Source organism: Barbus barbus (assembly GCF_936440315.1).
Source record: "Barbus barbus genome assembly, chromosome: 9".
Lineage (NCBI taxonomy): Eukaryota > Metazoa > Chordata > Actinopteri > Cypriniformes > Cyprinidae > Barbus > Barbus barbus.
Window position 1 is genome coordinate 9,638,878 of NC_136737.1, and position 20,334 is coordinate 9,659,211.

At 39.7% G+C, this 20,334-nt stretch overlaps 2 protein-coding genes across 2 annotated transcripts in view; both read left to right on the top strand.

The window, feature by feature from the left end:
• The window catches only part of LOC306874567 (NACHT, LRR and PYD domains-containing protein 3-like), a gene marked incomplete at its 3' end in the record, with an annotated part of 38,889 nt that extends 22,705 nt beyond the window's left edge, over positions 1-16,184 (top strand). Inside the window, exons 20-21 of the mRNA XM_079424710.1 lie at positions 14,633-14,806; positions 16,019-16,184. Of these exons, the coding sequence (XP_079280836.1) occupies positions 14,633-14,806; positions 16,019-16,184 (340 nt within the window). The remainder of the gene's footprint in view (positions 1-14,632; positions 14,807-16,018) is intronic.
• The window catches only part of LOC306874981 (NACHT, LRR and PYD domains-containing protein 12-like), a 123,303-nt gene extending 105,676 nt beyond the window's left edge, over positions 1-17,627 (top strand). The window contains exon 26 of the mRNA XM_079425323.1: positions 16,411-17,627. Within this exon, the coding sequence (XP_079281449.1) occupies positions 16,411-16,549 (139 nt within the window). The 3' untranslated portion in view covers positions 16,550-17,627. The remainder of the gene's footprint in view (positions 1-16,410) is intronic.
• Positions 17,628-20,334: the final 2,707 nt, after the last annotated feature.

A 20,334-nucleotide genomic window follows, 5' to 3' on the forward strand; every position in this document is an offset into this window, starting at 1 on the left:
ATGATCCTGGACAATCAGGAGTGAAGGAGCTCAATGATTTACTACAGGATCCAAACTATCAACTGAACACACTGAGGTGAGACGTGATAAAATAATACAATATAAATGATATGCAGGCTCAATATTCATACAAAATATTATTTCAGTAATACAATAATCTGCAATTTGGTGCATCTAACTGTTCTGTGCTATTGGGGACAAATGTCAGCACAGTTTAGTTTTGGTTCAAGCTACAGCACAGTTTAAATAGACATTATAGCTGTGCTGATATTGCAGAAGGGTCTGGCTGCAGACTTGCACTTGCACTCTTAATACTTGTACTCTCCGACACTTGCGCTTCCGCGAGTGACGTCAACATTGCTCAACATTTTACAACAGTAGCCAGGTGGTGAAGACAAGAAAAAAGAAACTAAATTACAATGTCACTCGCAATCGCACTACCTGCGACGTCACTTGCATTCGACACAAATCGTGTGCGTTGCCAATGGAGACAAGACGCTGTGGTGCTTAAACGATTAAAACCAAAATAGTACAATAATGAACAGGGTCCTGCAAGTCATCTGTAGGAGAAAAAGACAAGACCCGCAAATCCGTGGCAGAACAGCAGAATATGAACGCAATGCAATTTAACGCATTGCATCCTTTTAATATCACTTAATGCATTTCATAATGCAGTTCATATCTGCTGGTCTGTATCTTTGTGTCAATAAGACTTATATGCTTATGAATTGTCTTTATCATCTTAGTCAAAGACTACAGAATACCCTTAAGTCGCTTATTATTATTATATTATTATTAAATTTAGTCCATTATGCCACAGTAAGCATTTTGCTGTGTGGGAGGACAAGTAAAAATTTGCATATTATGTTCATGGCCGTCTGCTTGCCTTGTAGTACATTTAATAATAATTATACATCGAATTTGATCTTTTAATTGCACTTACTGTATCTTAATACATTAAGCCATATTAAGTGTTTATGGTTTTCTACAAACTTTGCGCATTGCGTTCATATTCTGCTGTTCTGCCAAGGATTTGCAGGTCTTGTCTTTTTCTCCTACAGATAACTTGCAGGACCATGTTCATTTTTGTACTAAATTGGTTTTAATCGTTTAAGAACCACAGCGTCTTGTCTCCATTGGCAACGCACACGATTCGTGTCGAATGCAAGTGACGTCGCAGGTAGTGCGATTGCGAGTGACATTGTAATTTAGTTTCTTTTTTCTTGTCTTCACCACCTGGCTACTGTTGTAAAATGTTGAGCGATTCAAACAAAAATCAATAAATAGAACAAAATAAAAAATTAAAAAGACTGCAAGTGACATCACTCGCGGAAGCGCAAGTGTCTGAGAGTGCAAGTGCAAGTCTGCAGCCAGAACCTATTGGGATATTCAGTAGTTTGGTATTACATTTTTCTGAACGCATTTAATTTCCATCAAGCCCAGATTCTCAACACTGTATCACTCTGCAGCAGATCTGTGAGTCTCCAGTTCTTCTCAAACATGCAGAAACATGTCTAGAGCATGTCTAGAAAGATATTGAGACCAATCAGAATGCTAACGTCACTGCCCATATTTGTACTGAAAATCAATCTTTTGCCCTTCTACTTCTCAGGCCAATTGGTCTGTTACACTTTTTAATTAAAATAAATATTTGGACTTCAAAAAGTCATATTTTTTATTATCAAAGTAAAACTGTAACTAGAGCTTGTCAGTAGGAATAATTAGGAATTATGTCTTAACAACATGTTTTGTAAGGCACTGGATATTTATTTCAGAAATAAACTGAATCCTACTTTTGCAGGTTTTTGGGTCCTGCTGCAGATGAAGCCTGCCAATATGTGATTAACGTTCAGGGTGAAAACCCATTACTCCTGAGAGAGCTGAATCTGAGTGGAAATGAACTAGGAGACACACGAGTGAATCAGATCACTGCTCTACTGCAGGATAAACACTGTAAACTCCACACACTGACGTGAGTATCTTAAATCATTTAACATGTATTTGATAATACTATTTTATCATTTGTTTGAGCCATAGGTGTCACAATGGGTTCAGTATTCAGTATGGTATTAAAATTAAACAGGCCATTAAAAACACAAATAATTATAAAATGGTATTTAGCTTTAAAAGTAGGCCAAGTCAGTTTGATCTTGGGTAGTGTTGGGCAGTAACTAATTACTAGTAATTTAGTTACTGTAATAATATTACTTTTTGCATTAACTAGTAGTGTAACTAATTACTAATAAGATTTTATTAATAATATTACAGTTACTATCCATAAAACAGTTTAGTTACTTAGTTACTTTTGATGCCTCAACCCCGCTGATTTAAAATCTAACAATCAAATAATGATTACCAAAACAGAGATGTAAAAAGTACTCAAAACTTTTACTCAAGTGAAAGTAAAGATACTCAATTAAAAGTACAAGCATCTGGCCAAAAACATACTTGAGTAAAAGTAAAAAAAAGTACAACTTTAAATTGTACTCAAGTATTAAAAAAGTAGAAGTACTTTTTTTTTCTGACAGACATACAGAAGTTTGGTTAAAGGGAGAAAATGAAACAAAATGTAATGGAACAGGTCAAACACGTATATCTAGTGCAGCAATGACAATTAAAATGCAGCACAGTGGAACACACACACAAAAATTGCAAAGAAAGAGATTAAAAGGAAACTCCATCATAAACACCTACATTTCACTGCTGGTTATACTCTGTATAATTGTGTATGTGACAAATAAAAACTCTTGAACTCTTGAATCTTGAACATCTGGGACGACATGAGAATCTTACATTTTGGGTGAACTATCACTTTTAATAACAGTGTGATGCAGAGGTTAGAAACATATTCCAGACAGAATGCCAGAATGTGTTAAATTAATGAGGAGAGTCATAGAATTAAAACATACAACATTAATGTTTTGAAAGGCCACTTTTTTGTGTGTTGTCTACGTCACTGTCTTAAAGGATAATTTTGTTTATTTAATAATAATAATGTTTATTTGGGGCATTTTTTTTGGGGGGGGGGGGGTTGTTTTCTCAGCAAATATTGCTACATAATTTTTGCCACTAATTATATGAACTAATGAGCAAATCATGTAATTATGAAGATTAAAAAATATTAATTGAGAGTCAAATTCCTACTCAATGCGTTATATAATAACATTATTAATACAACTTATCCACTACCTGGTAAGAACATTACTAAACATGAATTACAATTAAGTAAACATACAATGTTCATTTAAACACTTTTTTGGAGATCTGTAACATTTAATTAAAAAAATAATTCCCACAAAAATATTAATTATATTTAAATTTGTATCACTGCATTTATAAAAAATATTGTGCATTCAGCTAATATATTACACAGCTAATGGCTCTATCAAAACAGAAAGAATACAGAAAGAAAACAAAAAGGTAGCAACTTTGCTACCTCAACATGCTTCCTCAGATTTGATGGTGAACTTTTGAAGCCAGACATTTACCTGATGGAAGTCATAATTGAAGTATAACTGTGTTTGTGCTTGATGTGTGAAAACAATGATCATTAGTTCTCACATCAAGCACACACTTTTGAGCTTCCATTTCTCATATTTAATGTGCATAAGATAAAATAAAAATGTAATGTACTTTTTAAGTTTAAATAAAATTGTAAGGAGTAAAAAGTACAGTTTTTTCTTCAGAAATGTAATCAAGTAAAAGTTCATATAGTCAGTTTAAATTGTACTTGAATAAAGTAAAAATCCACCACAATAATACTTAAGTACAGTAATCAAGTAAAACTACTCAAGTATTTTACAGGCAAGCTTGGAATATAGAAAAGCTTACATTCAGCAGATAGAAATATTGTATTATATTGATTTTGTCAGGAAAAAAGATGATTTAAACACTGATGTGTAAGTTGTGGCTTTACTTTACTCTGGCATTATATCCCACCCACATCCCTCTGATCAGCATGTACATTATATTACTATAATTGAAAATCTTTTTGGAAAATTAAACAGTTTCTTACAAACTTATGATTTTATAAAATACATAATGAAATATAATCGTATACATGGGTAATGGAAAAATTACTTCAAGCCTCACATGACGGTTAATGAGATTAATACAACACTTCTGCTTGAATGTCAATATCAATCACTATTGGGTGTTTGTAATAACTTCTGACTGCGATCCAATGTGGATTTTGGTCAAATGATGAGGAAGAAATATCTTATTAGTAACGTTCTAGAAGAATTTTATGTGTAAGATACACAGTTACAACTTCTGTGGGGCGTGAAGGAAAAGTAATGTAACTAGTAGTGCAACTAATTACTGTTGCCAGAAAGTAATAAATAAAGTAACATTGAGTTTGAAAGGAGTAACTTGTAATGAGTAATTACATTATTTGAGTAACTAGCCCAACACTGATCTTGGGTCAGTATTTAAAATTAAATGTCGTCGTGACGTATTGTCAAGTATGGTGACCCATACTCGAAATTGGTGCTCTGCGTTTAACCCATCCAAGTGCACACACACAGCAGTGAGTAGTGAACAAATGCACACACACACACACCGTGAACACACACGCGGAGCAGTGGGCAGCCATGCTGCGGCGCCCGGGGAGCAGTTGGGGGTTCGGTGCCTTGCTCAAGGGCACCTCAGTCGTGGTATTGAGGGTGAAGAGAGCGCTGGACATTCACTCCCCCCACCTACAATCCCTGCCGGCCGGAGACTCGAACCCGCAACCTTTCAATTACGAGTCCGACTCTCTAACCATTAGGCCACGACTTCCCCCATGATGCCCCCCTCCGGAAGGCGTATTTATTTCATTTACTGAAGAGGGAGAACAATGGTTTTCTTCCAGAACTTACAAACTCCTCAAAACAGTTTAATGCCCAGTTTAGAACAAAGCAAATTAGTGATCTACCAACTGATTGGCCACCAGTCTTTATCTGACGTTCACACTAATCCTTTAGTCCTGCTTAAATTCAGGGACAGTTTTTATTCAATTATTTTTGCAGCAAGCACACATATTAAACTACTTTAATGAATGAACACTGGATCAGATTAATCTTGGTGTCACGCTGTACTGGAGCAAGGAGCGAGGAGACACAGAGAATTCCAGTAGCCTGGTTTATTGAAATCCACAACATAGAACATGGAGCTTCGGGAATAGACGAACAATACAGGACACGGGAGACAGGGAGACACAGGGCTTAAGAACACTAGGAAATCAACGAGGAAGAACAGAAACAGGTGGGGAGTAATTAAACACAGGGCTAGGGACTAATCAACTAATGAACATGGAACGAGGACAGGAACAGGAAGGCCAAATATGGACACGAGAGGCGGGGAAACATGAGACACAGACTGACATGATGCCCCCCTCCGGAAGGCGTGTCCTCACGCCATACACCATCCAAAGGGGAGGGGGGGGGGGGGCGCTCTGGAGGCCTCCAGGGATCAGGGGGCAGGGCTACCGGCCTCCAGGGCGGGGCCCGTTCCGGGAGCCATGGCCGGACAGGAGACTCGGGAGGCCAGGGTGGATCAGGGGACCCGGGAGGCCAGGGGCCAAGCGGGGCGCTTCTGAGTGCCCCCCAGTGCTCTTGAAGCGCAGACACTTGGGGGCACTCTTGAAGCGCAGACACTTGGGGGCGCTCTTGAGGAGCTGAGCTGGACGGGACCAGCGGAGACGCAGGAAAGCTGGACGGGACCAGCGGAGACGCCGGACGGGACTAGCGGAGACGCAGGAGAGCACCTGCGAGGCGCAGGCACAGGAGGGCGCTCTGGAAGCACGGATTCGCAGGGGCGCTCTGGAAGCGCGGATTCGCGGGGCGCTCTGGAAGCGCGAGTTGCAGAGGGATTGGGGAAGCCACGAACGGCAGCGGGCTGGCTCGGGCCCGGACGCTTCCCAGACACCAGTAAATCCCCTCTCTCCAGCTCAGGCCGGTAGTGTCTGGGAGGTCCACGGGACGGTGGTAATTAGCCCCGAGCCAGAACAGCTTATTTAGAGTGGTCATCCAACGCCGCCACCGCGGCGATCTTGCAGAAGCCCTCTGCGAACTTGTAAAAGGGGAGATCCCTGCGGATCAGGGCGGCGAAGCGGGAGGCGGCGTCCATGCCGCGGAGCAAACACTAGAACAAATAAAAACACTTTTTCAAAAAACTAAAACAAAAAAAAGGTTGGACGCCGCTTACTGTTGTTCAGTCCTGTATTACTGTCACGCTGTACTGGAGCAAGGAGCGAGGAGACACGGAGAATTCTAGTAGCCTGGTTTATTGAAATCCACAACATAGAACATGGAGCTTCGGGAATAGTCGAACAATACAGGACACGGGAGACAGGGAGACACAGGGCTCAGGAACACTAGGAAATCAACGAGGAAGTACAGAAACAGGTGGGGAGTAATTAAACACAGGGCTAGGGACTAATCAACTAATGAACATGGAACGAGGACAGGAACAGGAAGGCCAAATATGGACACGAGAGGCGGGGAAACAAGAGACACAGACTGACACTTGTTGTTTTTTTCATGTTAGTTCACAGTGCACAATGTTAAGAGATACAACTTTTTATTTGAAAAATGCTGTAAAGTATTTTTCATCGTTAGTTCATGTTAACTAATATAGTTGTTTGTTTTTATGTAAAGCACTGTGGGTAACCCTTGGGGTTCTTTTAGTAGTGCTATATAAATAAATAAACTAAACTAAACTAAATTGGTTAACTAATGAAACCTTACTGTATATAGCTGGGAACAGCAGTCCTAAACATTTCCCCCATTGAGCCGAAGGGTGACATTAACATAGAAGAACCAGTATTAAAATTGCTGTCAAGTGAATGCACCTGGAATAGAACTAATGTTTCATAAATGCTGTTCAAGAGAATTTCAAGTGTGACTTTCAAATGACAAATTACAGTCATGCAAATGATCTAAATCCTCCAAAACCTTAGATGATCTTCATAGATGTGATTCATTGTTCTTTCTCTTTTTGTCTTCAGTCTGTGTGGATGCAGTATTACAGAGAATCAGTGTCTCATCCTGACTTTAGCTCTGAAATCAAACCCATCACACCTGAGAGAACTGAACCTGAGTGGAAATAAAATAGAAAACAAAGGAGTGAAGCACATATGTGATCTACTAATTGATTTCCGCTGTAAAATCGAGAGATTGAGGTCAGTAACATTTACATACAAGAAACAAAATGCTCAAAATCACTTTGTATAAAGTGACACTTTATACTTATCTTGTAAAGAAAATTTTGTGAGAGAGTATTTTGTGATCTAGTGAAATAAAGATGATCCCTCTTCATTTGTCTTTGCAGAATGTTTTATTTTATGCTTTTCTTCTTTTCCTAATGTAGGTTCAGAGGCTGTGATATGACAGATGAAGGTTGTTCTGCTCTGACTTCAGCTCTGAAATCAAACCCATCACATCTGAGAGAGCTGGACCTGAGTGAGAATAAACTAGGAGATTCTGGATTTGAAAACATTAGCAATCTACTGATGAACCCACAATGCAAGCTGGAAATACTAGCGTTAGTATTATTATACTGTACAGGAGTTACAGTGTGATTAAAAGTCACTGTTTAGCTAAACAGGTCCAGTTTACAGTATTTGAACCCTAACACTGCATATGTACTTCAACTGTATTTCTGTCACCTTTAATAATAGGTGTCTTAATAGGAAATAATTTAATTTAAAGTATTTGATCAAATGTTTTGGTTGTGTACATGTTCTGCAGAAATATTATGAGATTCACATTTGCTGCAACAATGGATAAGAGACAAAAAATGTATGTCTGTAGTTTAAAAAAAATGAATAAGAAGAAAACAGCAGATTCTTCATTCAAAACTTAAAAATCAATTAACAACTCAACTATAGACTATATGGAAGATTTGTCTACTGTTGCAGTTTTTATAAGACAGTCGTCAAGGATCTGAACCATTGTCCTCTGTTTTTGTCTTCAGGCTGTGTAAATGCAATATTAAAGAGAAGCAGTGTGTCTTTCTGGCTTCAGCTCTGAAATCAAACCCATCACACCTGAGAGAACTGGACCTCAGTGGAAATGTACTTAAGCACAAAAGAGTGAATAAATTTTATGATATACTCAAGGATTCACGTTGTAAACTGGAAAGATTGAGGTGAGGAACATTCACGTACAACAACGAAATTTGTATTTTGGTATTTTAATGAAACAAAATTAAAAGTTTATCTCATTTCTCTGAATGCAGGTTAAGGTACTGTGCTATAAAAGCTGAAGATTGTTCAGCTCTGGCTTCAGCTATGAAATCAATATCATCACACCTGAGAGAATTGGCCTTGAGTGGGAATGAACTAGGCCAGTTGGGAGCAACAAACCTCAGTGATCTACTGATGAGCCCACAATGCAAGCTGGAAAAACTAGAGTTAGTAACATTGTACTGTACAGCAGTTACAGTGTGATTAAAGTTTATAACGCTATTAGCTGATGGACTGATGATTCATGTGTGTCAGTAGAAAAAAATTAAAACAAACTTCGGAGGATTTGAAATTTGGCTGTAAAAATTTTTCATATGCTGAAAAAAAACAACAACAAAAAAAACAGACGAAAAACCTAACGTGACATGAATGACAGTAGATTATATTGACAGTTACATGGCTTTTACAGGACCAATAGTTCTTTTCACTAAATCAGTTTTTATTAAGCACAATTTGTATGGTTTCTTGGTTTATGGTCATATAATTAGGTTTTCAGGTTTTTACTGGTGTATTAGTGACAGTATGGTTAGGGTTACTAACCATACTCAAGGTGCATTCATGATGCATTTAACTCACATGTGAACTTAATGTTTTTGCACTTGTCTTCAGTCTGTGTGGATGCAGTATTGCAGAGAAACAGTGTCTCATCCTGACTTCAGCTCTGAGATCAAACCCATCACACCTGAGAGAACTGGACCTCAGTGGGAATCAACTAGGAGACTCTGGAGTTGAAAACCTTGGTGTTCTGTGTGGCAATTCACAATGCAAACTGGAAAAACTACAGTTAGTATCATTACACTGTTCAAAAACTTGCATGACAATAGATTATTCTGACAGAGTTACACTGATGGTGCTTTTCATGAAATCTAAGAGGTAATTAAATGCATGTTTCTGGAGGATTACTTATGAAGTAAACACAAACTACTGTGATTTTATAATAGCAAAAGTAACAAACATGCAGTAAATTTAATATAACTTTGCTTTCTTCACTTAACCCGTTTAATCCCAATTTTTTTCCAGACATGAAAATATCCAGATGATGTGTCATTCGTAACTCTTTGAAATAATCAATAATTATTTTTTTACATTTTAAACAGCTATTTTAAACAGTTTGATCATATTCTAAGGTTACTATTATGCATAAAAACACGTATATAACATTGATAGGAATACTGAGATAAACAACAACAAAAATACAACCATCAACATATTTAAAAATTGTGATTGTAAAATATATAATAAAATTGTTATATTAGTGCTACCACTATTACAACATCAATATTGTAACTTATTTGTAACATTTGAACTTAAAATTTAGTGCAATATTTTGTCATTGCAACATTTTAGTGCAGCCTAACTGTTATCCCACAGTCCCAATTTTGACCATCAACATGTTTACTGATTTTATGACAACACTCAAAAAAATGTAATAATTGTGAATTCATATATTAGCACCAGACACCTTAAAGATAATTTGGACCAAAAATCTTTATCATATCTTTAACATACTTTACTAGCCTTTTGTTTTGGAGCTTTGATGCAGTCACTAGGTGTGTTCGACTTCATGCTGTGCTGCACAGATTGATCACAATCTGACTTGAAGCAGTGCATGCTGGTTAGAAGTTTTGTCTGATTTGAGATGGCGCTGACGCCACGTCACTGTCACGTGTGGCATCAAAGTACCACGATGGCCCTCTGAGAACAGCCGGCTGACTCTAAATTTATTTATGGAAATAAATATGTCTGCTTGAAAGAATGAAGAGTTGCATTCACAAAAGTTGTTTTAAGGAATGCATAATTAGCCTATATAACCATTAGTGTTTCATTGAAAAGACCATGTTTTTGTTCTTTATGAGAAGTGGTTTTATTTCATTTTAATATAAAGGCATGTTGTGTGTCACCACAATTAAATCCGTGACTATCATGATAAAACCTTAATATCAAACCTATATAATGAGTTTGGAAATATTAGAGAAATGCAGTTTAAATGCATAGCACTGTGTAACGGTCAGTGGTTGTAGTCACAGAGGCGCAAGACGAAGGTATAAACAAAAAAGGAATCTTTAATAAACAGCTTCAACACACTTAAGACACTATATTTACTCAAGATCGGACAAACACAGAGGGAGAACTGAGGACTTATAAAGGGAGAGGAACAAATGAGGAAACAAGATGATTAATCAAACACAGGTGAAGAATATAACTTAATTAACAAAACTAGGTCATGAACTAAAACAGGAAAAACCAAATAAGGGCAGAAAGGAAACTAAACAGAAATGTTACAGTATCTCCCCCTCCCGGAAGGTGCGTCCCGCACCGTAACAGTAACATCGGGGAGGGGGGGGCGGGCGTCCTGGAGGCTGGAGCAGGACCAGGATATGACAGGGAAGCCTCCAGGACGGATCAGGAGCCTTAGGAGGCCATGGCAGGACTGGAGATTCGGGAGACCATGGCGGATCCGGGGCCTTGGGAGGCCATGGCAGGACTGGAGATTCGGGAGGCCATGGCGGATCTGGAGCCTTGGGAGACCATGGCGGATCAGGAGCCTCGGGCGACCATGGCGGATCTGGATCCTCGGGCGGCCTTGGCGGATCGTGGTCCTCGGGCGGCCTTGGCGGATCGGGGTCCTCGGGCGGCCTTGGCGGATCAGGGTCCTTGGGCGGCCTTGGTGGATCGGGGTCCTCGGGCGGCCTTGGCGGATCGGGGTCCTCGGGCGGCCTTGGCGGATCGGGGTCCTTGGGCGGCCTTGGCGGATCGGGGTGCTCCGTGGCCTTGGCCCTTGGCCTGGCCACACAGACTGAGACTATATGGCCCCCCCCCAAAATTTATTTGGGAAAGTTCCCCTCTGGGGGCCACATTGGAGGAGCGGACTCCTGGGGGCGCTCTGGAGGAGCGGACTCTTGGGGGCGCTCTGGAGGAGTGGACGCTTGGGGGCGCTCTGGAGGAGCGGACGCTTGGGGGCGCTCTGGAGGAGCGGACGCTTGAGGGCGCTCTGGAGGAGCGGACGCTTGGGGGCGCTCTGGAGGAGCGGACTCTTGGGGGCGCTCTGGAGGAGCGGACTCTTGGGGGCGCTCTGGAGGAGCGGGCACTTGAGGGTGCTCTGGAGGAGCGGGCACTTGAGGGCGCTCTGGAGGAGCGGGCACTTGAGGGCGCTCTGGAGGCGCGGAGCTGGACGGAACCAGCGGAGACGAAGGAGAGCTGGACGGGACCAGCGTAGATGCAGGAGGGCGCTCTTGCAGCGCGGACACTTGAGGGCGCTCTTGCAGCGCGGACACTTGAGGGCGCACGGGAGGCGCGAAGCTGGATAGAACCAGCGGAGACGAAGGAGGGCTGGATGGGACCAGCGGAGACGCAGGAGGGCGCTCTTGCAGCGCAGACATTTGAGGGCGCTCTTGCAGCGCGGACACTTGAGGGTGCACGGGAGGCACGAAGCTGGATAGTACCAGCGGAGAGACGAAGGAGGGCTGGACGGGACCAGCGGAGAAGCAGGAGGGCGCTCTTGCAGCGCGGACACTTGAGGGCGCACGGGAGGCGCGAAGCTGGATAGAACCAGCGGAGACGAAGGAGGGCTGGATGGGACCAGCGGAGACGCAGGAGGGCGCTTTTGCAGCGCAGACATTTGAGGGCGCTCTTGCAGCGCGGATACTTGAGGGCGCTCTTGCAGCGCGGATTCAAAGGGGCGCTCTTGTAGCGCGGACATTAGAGGGCGCTCTTGCAGCGCGGACATTAGAGGGCGCTCTTGCAGCGCGGACGTCAGAGGGCGCTCTTGCAGCGCGGACGTCAGAGGGCGCTCTTGCAGCGCGGACGTCAGAGGGCGCTCTTGCAGCGCGGACATTAGAGGGCGCGCTTGCCGCGCGGACATTAGAGGGCGTTCTTGCAGCGCGGACATTAGAGGGCGCACGGGAGGTGCGGGGCTGGACGGGACCAGTGGGAAATCAGGTGGGCTGGACGGGACCAGCGAGAACTCAGGTGGGCTGGACGGGACCAGCGGGAACTCAGGTGGGCTGGACGGAACCAGCGGGAACTCAGGTGGGCTGGACGGAACCAGCGGGAACTCAGGTGGGCTGGACGGAACCATCTTCGCCGCGGACGGCGTAACGTTCATCGCCATTTGCGGCGGTATCCTCTTCGCCGCGGGCGGAACATTCATCGCCGTCGAAGGCGGTGGCTGCACTGTATAAACCTCCTCCACGATGAAAGAGGACCCCGCGAGGGATAGCACCAACTCCAGGTATTGCTACAGGGAGCCCGGGGTAGAGGCAGGTGGTGCCTGGAGGAACAGGTTGTCATCAAGGCCGCTCCAGACGACAACCTTCAGCATGCCATCGTTCCATGGCACGCGGTGGGCGAGCTGGAGGAAATCTTCCAAATACTCTTCTATGGAGCGGCCCTCTTGTGCGATCTGGAGGAGTCTTTCTTCGGGAGGCAGGTAGGCGCAGTCCATATTCTGTGTTGGTCCGATCTTCTGTAACGGTCAGTGGTTGTAGTCACAGAGGCGCAAGACGAAGGTATAAACAAAAAAGGAATCTTTAATAAACAGCTTCAACACACTTAAGACACTATATTTACTCAAGATCGGACAAACACAGAGGGAGAACTGAGGACTTATAAAGGGAGAGGAACAAATGAGGAAACAAGATGATTAATCAAACACAGGTGAAGAATATAACTAATTAACAAAACTAGGTCATGAACTAAAACAGGAAAAACCAAATAAGGGCAGAAAGGAAACTAAACAGAAACAGATATGTTACACACTGTAACTAAACCCATTACATTTTAGCCGTCTAAATGTACTGTAGATTTAGTCGACTAAAACTAAAAACAATTTAGATGACTAAAATATGACTAAAACTAAATCAAAATTTGCTGTCAAAATGAACACTGGGGGGTCATTTTCATTGCATGATTTAGAAAAACCCAGCAGTTTGAAAACACCCACAAATTCAGAAACGCCCACCTTTGCTCTGCAGAGATCTAAATATCGATTCACTGCATGACAACGATCACGTCTGTCTCTGGTTTATTCTAACATCCTCAAGTCCAATAATGCTCTTTTACTGTAGTCGCAATGTAATATAGAGTCACGTTTATCATAAAACACTGATAAAAGCATATTTACCCCCACTTTGGAATTTAAAGAGTATATGTTTATGTTGAACTTTATTCTTGAACAGATGGTGCTGTATTAAAGGATTACTCCACCCCAAAATGAAACTTTTGTCATTAATCACTTACCCTCATGTCGTTCCAAACCTGTAAAAGCTTTGTTCATCTTCGGAACACAATTTAAGATATTTTGGATGAAAACCAGGAGGCTTGTGACTATAATAATAATAATAATAATTCATTACATTTATATAGCGCTTTTCTGCTTTTCTAAGCACTCAAAGCGCTCTACATTGTGAGGGGTGGTGTCTCCTCGTCCACCACCAGTGTGCAGCATCCACCTGGATGATGCGACGGCAGCCATAGTGCGCCAGAACACCCACCACACACCAGCTTATTGGTGGAGAGGAGACAGAGTGATGAAGCCAATCAGTGTAAGGGGATGATTAGGAGGCCATGATGGTCAGAGACCAATGGGAAATTTGGCCAGGATGCCGAGGTCACACCTCTACTCTTTTCGAAAGACATCCTGGGATTTTTAATGACCACAGAGAGTCAGGACCTCGGTTTAACGCCTCATCCGAAGGAAGGTGCTTTTTGACAGTATAGTGTCCCCGTCACTATACCAGGGCGTTAGGACCCACACAGACCGCAGGGTGAGCACCCCCTGCTGGCCTCACTAACACCTCTTCCAACAGCAACCAGGAGTTTTCCCAGGAGGTCTCCCATCCAGGTACTGACCAGGCTCAACCCTGCTTAGCTTCAGTGGGCAACCAGTCTTGGGCTACAGGGAGATATGGCTGTGGCCATTGATTGTCTTGGCCCAGAAAAGTCTGAAAAAGACATCGTCAGAATAGTCCATCTGCCATCATCATTGGTTCAACCGTAAAGTTATGAAGCTACAAGAATACTTTTTGTATGCAAAAAAACAAAAATAACGAATTTATTCAACAATTCGTCTCGTCTGGTTCAGCGTAGCACCATTTTGGAGAATATTCACTGGACGCAAGCAATGTACGCTCTTCTGCGTCAGCCGCACTACCGGATACACTGTTTTCCTTCAAATAAAAGCGTAAATACACGTAGAAGACATATCTGGTAGTGCGGCTGAGTGATAATTGTCCAAACTTGGTTTGAATCTAGTATCCTCAAATCCTTGCTAGAAATTTATTTATGGTTCTGTAAATAGGTTTTCATGTTTTCTGGTGTATTGTGCTATATGACATTTAGTTATGATGCATTTAACTCACACAAACTTAACATGGATCTGATTCATTGTCTTTTCTCTTTCTTCAGTCTGTGTGGATGCCGAATTACAGAGAAACAGTGTCTCATCCTGACTTCAGAACTGTGTTCAAACCCATCACATCTGAGAGAGCTGGACCTCAGTGGGAATAAAATAGAAAACAAAGGAGTGCAGATCCTGTGTGACATACTGAATAATTCACACTGTAAACTGGAGAGATTGAGGTCAGTGACAAAGAAAATGCTTAAAATCATTTCAACATTGCAATTTAACAAACGCTTTTACTCAATATCTCACAACGAGTCTGGGTTCACATTATATTTGTGGAAAATATTTCCTGTTGTGGTTTGTGATCTTATGAAAGCAAGATGTGAAATAAACACCTGAGATGTAACAAACTAAATTTCATTACAGATTAGTTTTAAAAGTGCAGTGTGGCACAAAGAACCTCAGTAACACTAACATCACTAACAGTCACGAAAAAATGTGTAAGTATAAGACACTTAAAAAAGTGGCAGAGGCCACAGAGCGAACAACAATGGGGTAACTGTTTCAGCAAAGTACATGTGCCTCAACCCAGACAGAGTGTAAGCAAAGGAGCGCAAAAAAAACATTTGATTGAATATTAGTTTAATGTAAGAAATTATGTTTGTGATAAGAGTAACTGTAATGGTAAATAACATTAACAGAAAATAATATTGATAAGTGGCAGAAGAGTGAATGTGTTCCTGCAGAACCTTCTATCTCTGACACTTTGATTGTACTTTTATTTGTGTTTTCTAGTTCCAAGCATGTTTGCATCAGACAACAAGGAAAATAAATGTAGGAATTAAGTGTTATTTTGTGAATTTTTGCACAAGATTAACACAAAGAGACATATGATAGTACTTAAATGTTGTGTTATGTTAGGATTTACATAGCTTTTTGTTATGTTGGTTTTGTAGTGTTTCCATTGTGGTGAAGAGTAGAGCCTGTGGTTAGGTTGAGGATGGACAGCAAAACTTCAAGACTATATATGCTCTACTAACTTAAAAAAAAAATTGAGTTTCTTTACTCAAATGTTTTGATTATTCTTAACTTATCAGGTTTTACAGTGCACCACAGTGAATACAAAAAGCTGAATGGCTGTTTGAAAACACGTAAATACTGTTTGACTTCCTTTCTTCTCTGTGAAACATGCCTGTCAGAAACAAAAAGTGCAGTCTATTTTATTTATGGGGTTTTTGGGGAAAGCGCTGTTCCTTGAGCACCATCTACTGTCAGAGAGTGAACAGCATTTTCATTCATCTTGTCTCGTTCACTCACGGTGGTTGACTGAGTGGGAGAAACGCATGTATTGCTGAAGCAACAGTGCAAGTGCACATGCGTGACTGTGCCCTCTGGGTGAAAGTAAAAATAATTTTTCTTCCTCTGTCTCTTTATCTTTCTCTTTCTAGTCTAAATGACTGTGCCATTACAGATGTTGCTTGTTTGGCTCAGTCTTTGGCTGAAACAAAAGCACTGCAGTTTTTAAAAGAGCTTGATCTGAGTAACAATAAAATAGGAGACTCAAAGCAGCAGCTCAGTGACATGCTGCGAGACTCAAACTGCAAACTGAGGTGAGTAAACATCCATTTATTGCAGTCACGTTAACACAAACAAACATCTTGTAAATTGTTTTAAATGTATTATATTTCAAACAAATATTGTAAAGTTTAAAATCAGTTACTAAACTGATTACAGAAATGTAATCTTTGTTACAGTCTATTTTGTACTCAAAGTAATTGAAATATACTGTAGTAACTTGTTCTACTCAACACCGTTGTTCTCTTCTGATTCCTCTTTACAGCCTGGAGAAAGAACATTTGCTCAGCTGGAGAGCTGGTGTGAACTACATTGGTAGCTTTGGTGGGTGGTTAACATCCTGGTCTAAAGCTCAGGAGGAACCTGTGGAATCAACTGAACAAGAAAAGGTCACCGTCAGCTGAGGAATCCTCAGAAGTTCTCAATTTTGTACTGTAATAAATCTATATGTGGTGGTAATTTTGCCGAGATATTGCTAAACTGCAATTAAAAAAACAAAAATGCTAAACTTACAACTACTACAACTTCAAATAGCTGCTTAACATATCGAAAGTTTACAGATGAAAAAGACCTTCAAATGAAATAATGCAGTATTAATAGAAGCACGTGAATAATGTTAAATATTTATTGTTCGTTTAGTATTCAGTTTAAGGTCTACATCATAAAGATGCTTGGATTCATTAATTAAGCAATTAAAATATTGCTCATAACGGTGCTCAAAACTGTTCAAATTATGAAATGAATGAATTATTTGTTAATTATTTCTTAATTATTGTGTGCTACATATACACAGATTCAAATAAGTATAATATAATCAATATATTATTTTTTATTTCTTTATAAAATCATTTTATACCAAATTTTACATTTGTTTTGCATATATTTTGTTTTTCTTACAGTCTATATACAAAATATATTTATTTAAATTTGTATTAAGTTATGTGTCATTCTGTCTCATAATGGACAAATAGCCTGTGTCTGTACACAAGACAAAGCTTTGACTGACGTAAGATGCAGTCTGTTCACTACATCAGCCACTAAGCAGTCTTTAGTATTGCCAGTTGACAGCATTTATTGAAGTTGTTGTTTTCACAGACAGCAGTCTGGATAGTATTATGCTTTTTGTTTAACAGTTATCATCTTTCTTTCTGCCATTGTTTTGTACTGTACTGTATTATGTATTGGCATATTGTAAATGTTGGATCGTATATACTTTTATTTTCAGTCTTTTTTCTTCTCATACTGTGTAACATATAATCATAGTTTTATATGCAAGGCTGAACTACCTCCTATGTTTCTGTTAAGAGCTGATCAACAAGTACATGGTGCATCCAGGAACTGGGAAGTATGCTAATGCTTGAGCAGGCACAGAGGGAGATATATGTAGTAGTGATTTCTGTGTTCTGGGCCACTTCTTCTCTTCTCATGAGCCATTTCTTATCTGACACTTGACTAGTAAGAGACATTAATAAAAGACTCTTCATCTCCACCCCAGGCTCATTGTCTCTTCTTTTCTGATCCAACAAACTACATGTCATGGCTGGGGGAATGCCTGTAATTTAATTGTGGTGTTTGGACAAACCATAGAAAATTAGGAATATGTGGTCATTAAGTTATTTAATTTTTTTGGTGCATGTTCATAGTGCTTAAGTATAATATCTCTATTTTCATTAAACAGATATGAATTTTACAAAGAGAAATATTGTGCATTGAATGTTCCTCCTCAGGACTGAGAGTTGATCACACAGGCTTCGCGACCTAAGTTAACATTGGAAGTCTCTCAGTTTGTTCTGTTCTTCGTTATTTAAAATTAATCAGTTAATCCAAGAGAAATGGGTCCAAAAACGAGGTCTATCACATGGAAATTTGTGAGGAGAGGAAAACATGGTTACACCACAAACTAAATAAGTTATTTAAAAACGGTTGAGTGAAGATCTAAGTGAAGTGAGTATAGATCTGATATTGTCTGAAGACCTGTGAAAAGATATATGATGAGGGTAATTTATAACACTGTTAACTGTTCAAATGAATTTTATTTATATAGGCATGCACATTGGTTGGCATCAGAGACGTGGATGTTAAACTTACAATGTTGCATTTCTTAAGTTACTTTGTATACTGCATGTTAAAGCTCATTTCATTGGTGTGAACAGCTGAAGCAAACCACACCATCACCATATCTTCATTCTAGTCTGATAAACCACGTTTCATGTAAAAACAACCTAAAACTAAGAGCCAGTGAACAAAAACTCAGCTCTACCACTTTGACGTATTTACCAAGAACAAGCCAATAAAGAGAGGAATCTCATTTGTTTTTACTTTTATTTAATTTTTATATTTGTTCACAGACTAATCATTGACTGAACTTAGAACTCATTTTATCATCAATGTTTTATTGTAGGACAAGGAAGAATTAGAGACTGGTGGAAAACTATATTTTGAGTGTGCTTGCAGTTTTGATTTCCACCAAGAAACTTTTAATTTTGCGCTCCCTTTATACATTTTTTTGCTCACCTGCAGAACTGGATGCACAGTTCCTCAGGGTAACACAAAATATTTGCCAGCAAACATGTTTATACAAAAAAAGCATTGTTCAAAGTTCTGAAGTGAACAAAGTTCATCTTCTGGACCAGTGGTTTCAATTGACAGAAAAACTGAGATGGAGTTCCTCCCAAAAGAACAATATCTAAGAAGTTATATTTTCATATGAAAATATGTATAGCTTAGTTAAATCATTATGCTCATTTACTCTCTTTTAAGAGGGAAAGAATACGTTTTAACTAGGAAGTAAATAAATTTTAAACAGTAAAAAAAAATATCTGCAGATCTTCAATTTCAGGAAACAGACTTTTGATTGTAAGTACAACTTCAGTAATAAGCAGCAGTGTGATCTTGTTTTTACTTATAGCTGACCTTGACAGATTGAAGAAATGAAAAAGACTTCCATGTCAAAAAAAAAGGGGGTTTGAAAGGGTTTAACAGCCATTGCAAACTTTTGGAACAACTGAAATAAAGTCCAAATTGACTTTTTGTCCAGATTTCAGAATGAAATCCCCCCCCCCACACACACACACACACTCCCCCCAATCAATTTCACTTAAGGTATATCAGGGCCTTAGCACTTTTAAGTGAGACATTTATCTGGTATTTCCTTTTCATGTTCTTTGTCTTTTAAATCTGGAAAGTTTTGTCTCAACTGTTTTCACATCATTTTTGTGTCCATGAACTTATCATTTAATCTTGTTACTCATTTAATCAACAACTTTTATTGTCTTTTTTTTCTTTTGGCTCATTGAATCTGTTTGTACCAAGAATAATTTCATTTTTTTATATATATCTGAGCAATGATTACATCTATATCATGATTACTTTTGGGGATTTCTATGTTTTAAATCTTTTAAATGCCTAATAAATAATATTTTACCCCAAACATAGATTGAATGAGGTGTCTGGGATTGTAGTGTTATTGTCTAAATGATTAACTATTTTAATCTTGATATCCAGTATCACAGACCCAATATATAGCTTCTGAGGATATGGCAGAATGGATAATCATAATCAATTGTCTTGTGATCGCTACTGATCACATTTGGCTAAAGTTTCAGTTAAGGTGCATATATTAATCTAACAAGGAAACAAGGAAAAATAGAGAATCAGTTAGAAGAGAAAATCCTGAAGCATTGGAGAAATGTTGCACAAGGCTCTTTAAATATTAATTTCTTTATCCAAGCATAAATGAGCTGTTGTCGATGATCAGATCTGAGGTGACACTGACCTCTGCTGGTGAAAATGAGTTATTGGTTATGACCAGTCTGTAATATTATCAGAATCAGAATTGTCTTTATTCGCCAATATGTTGTTTTTTAAGGTGATATTATAAGGTATTTAAAAAGATAGACAACTGGAGCATAAACATTAAAGGAAGACGTTTCCTACAGAAAGAATCGATGATGTTGTTTCTTGACGCTGCATCACAGCAATCTCACATATGTTAAATTAAATATTATATTACATGTTTAAATGGCCTAATACAAATTGTACTTTTATTTTATTTAATTTGAGAAAACCTTAACTTTATAAAAATGACAGGAGGTGAGCACCGGGCGACAACAATATTTTTCATTCAGGTTCAAATGAAGTTTGGACGCTTTCAGGGTCACTGGCTGAGTAAAAAAAAAAGTGTGTTAAG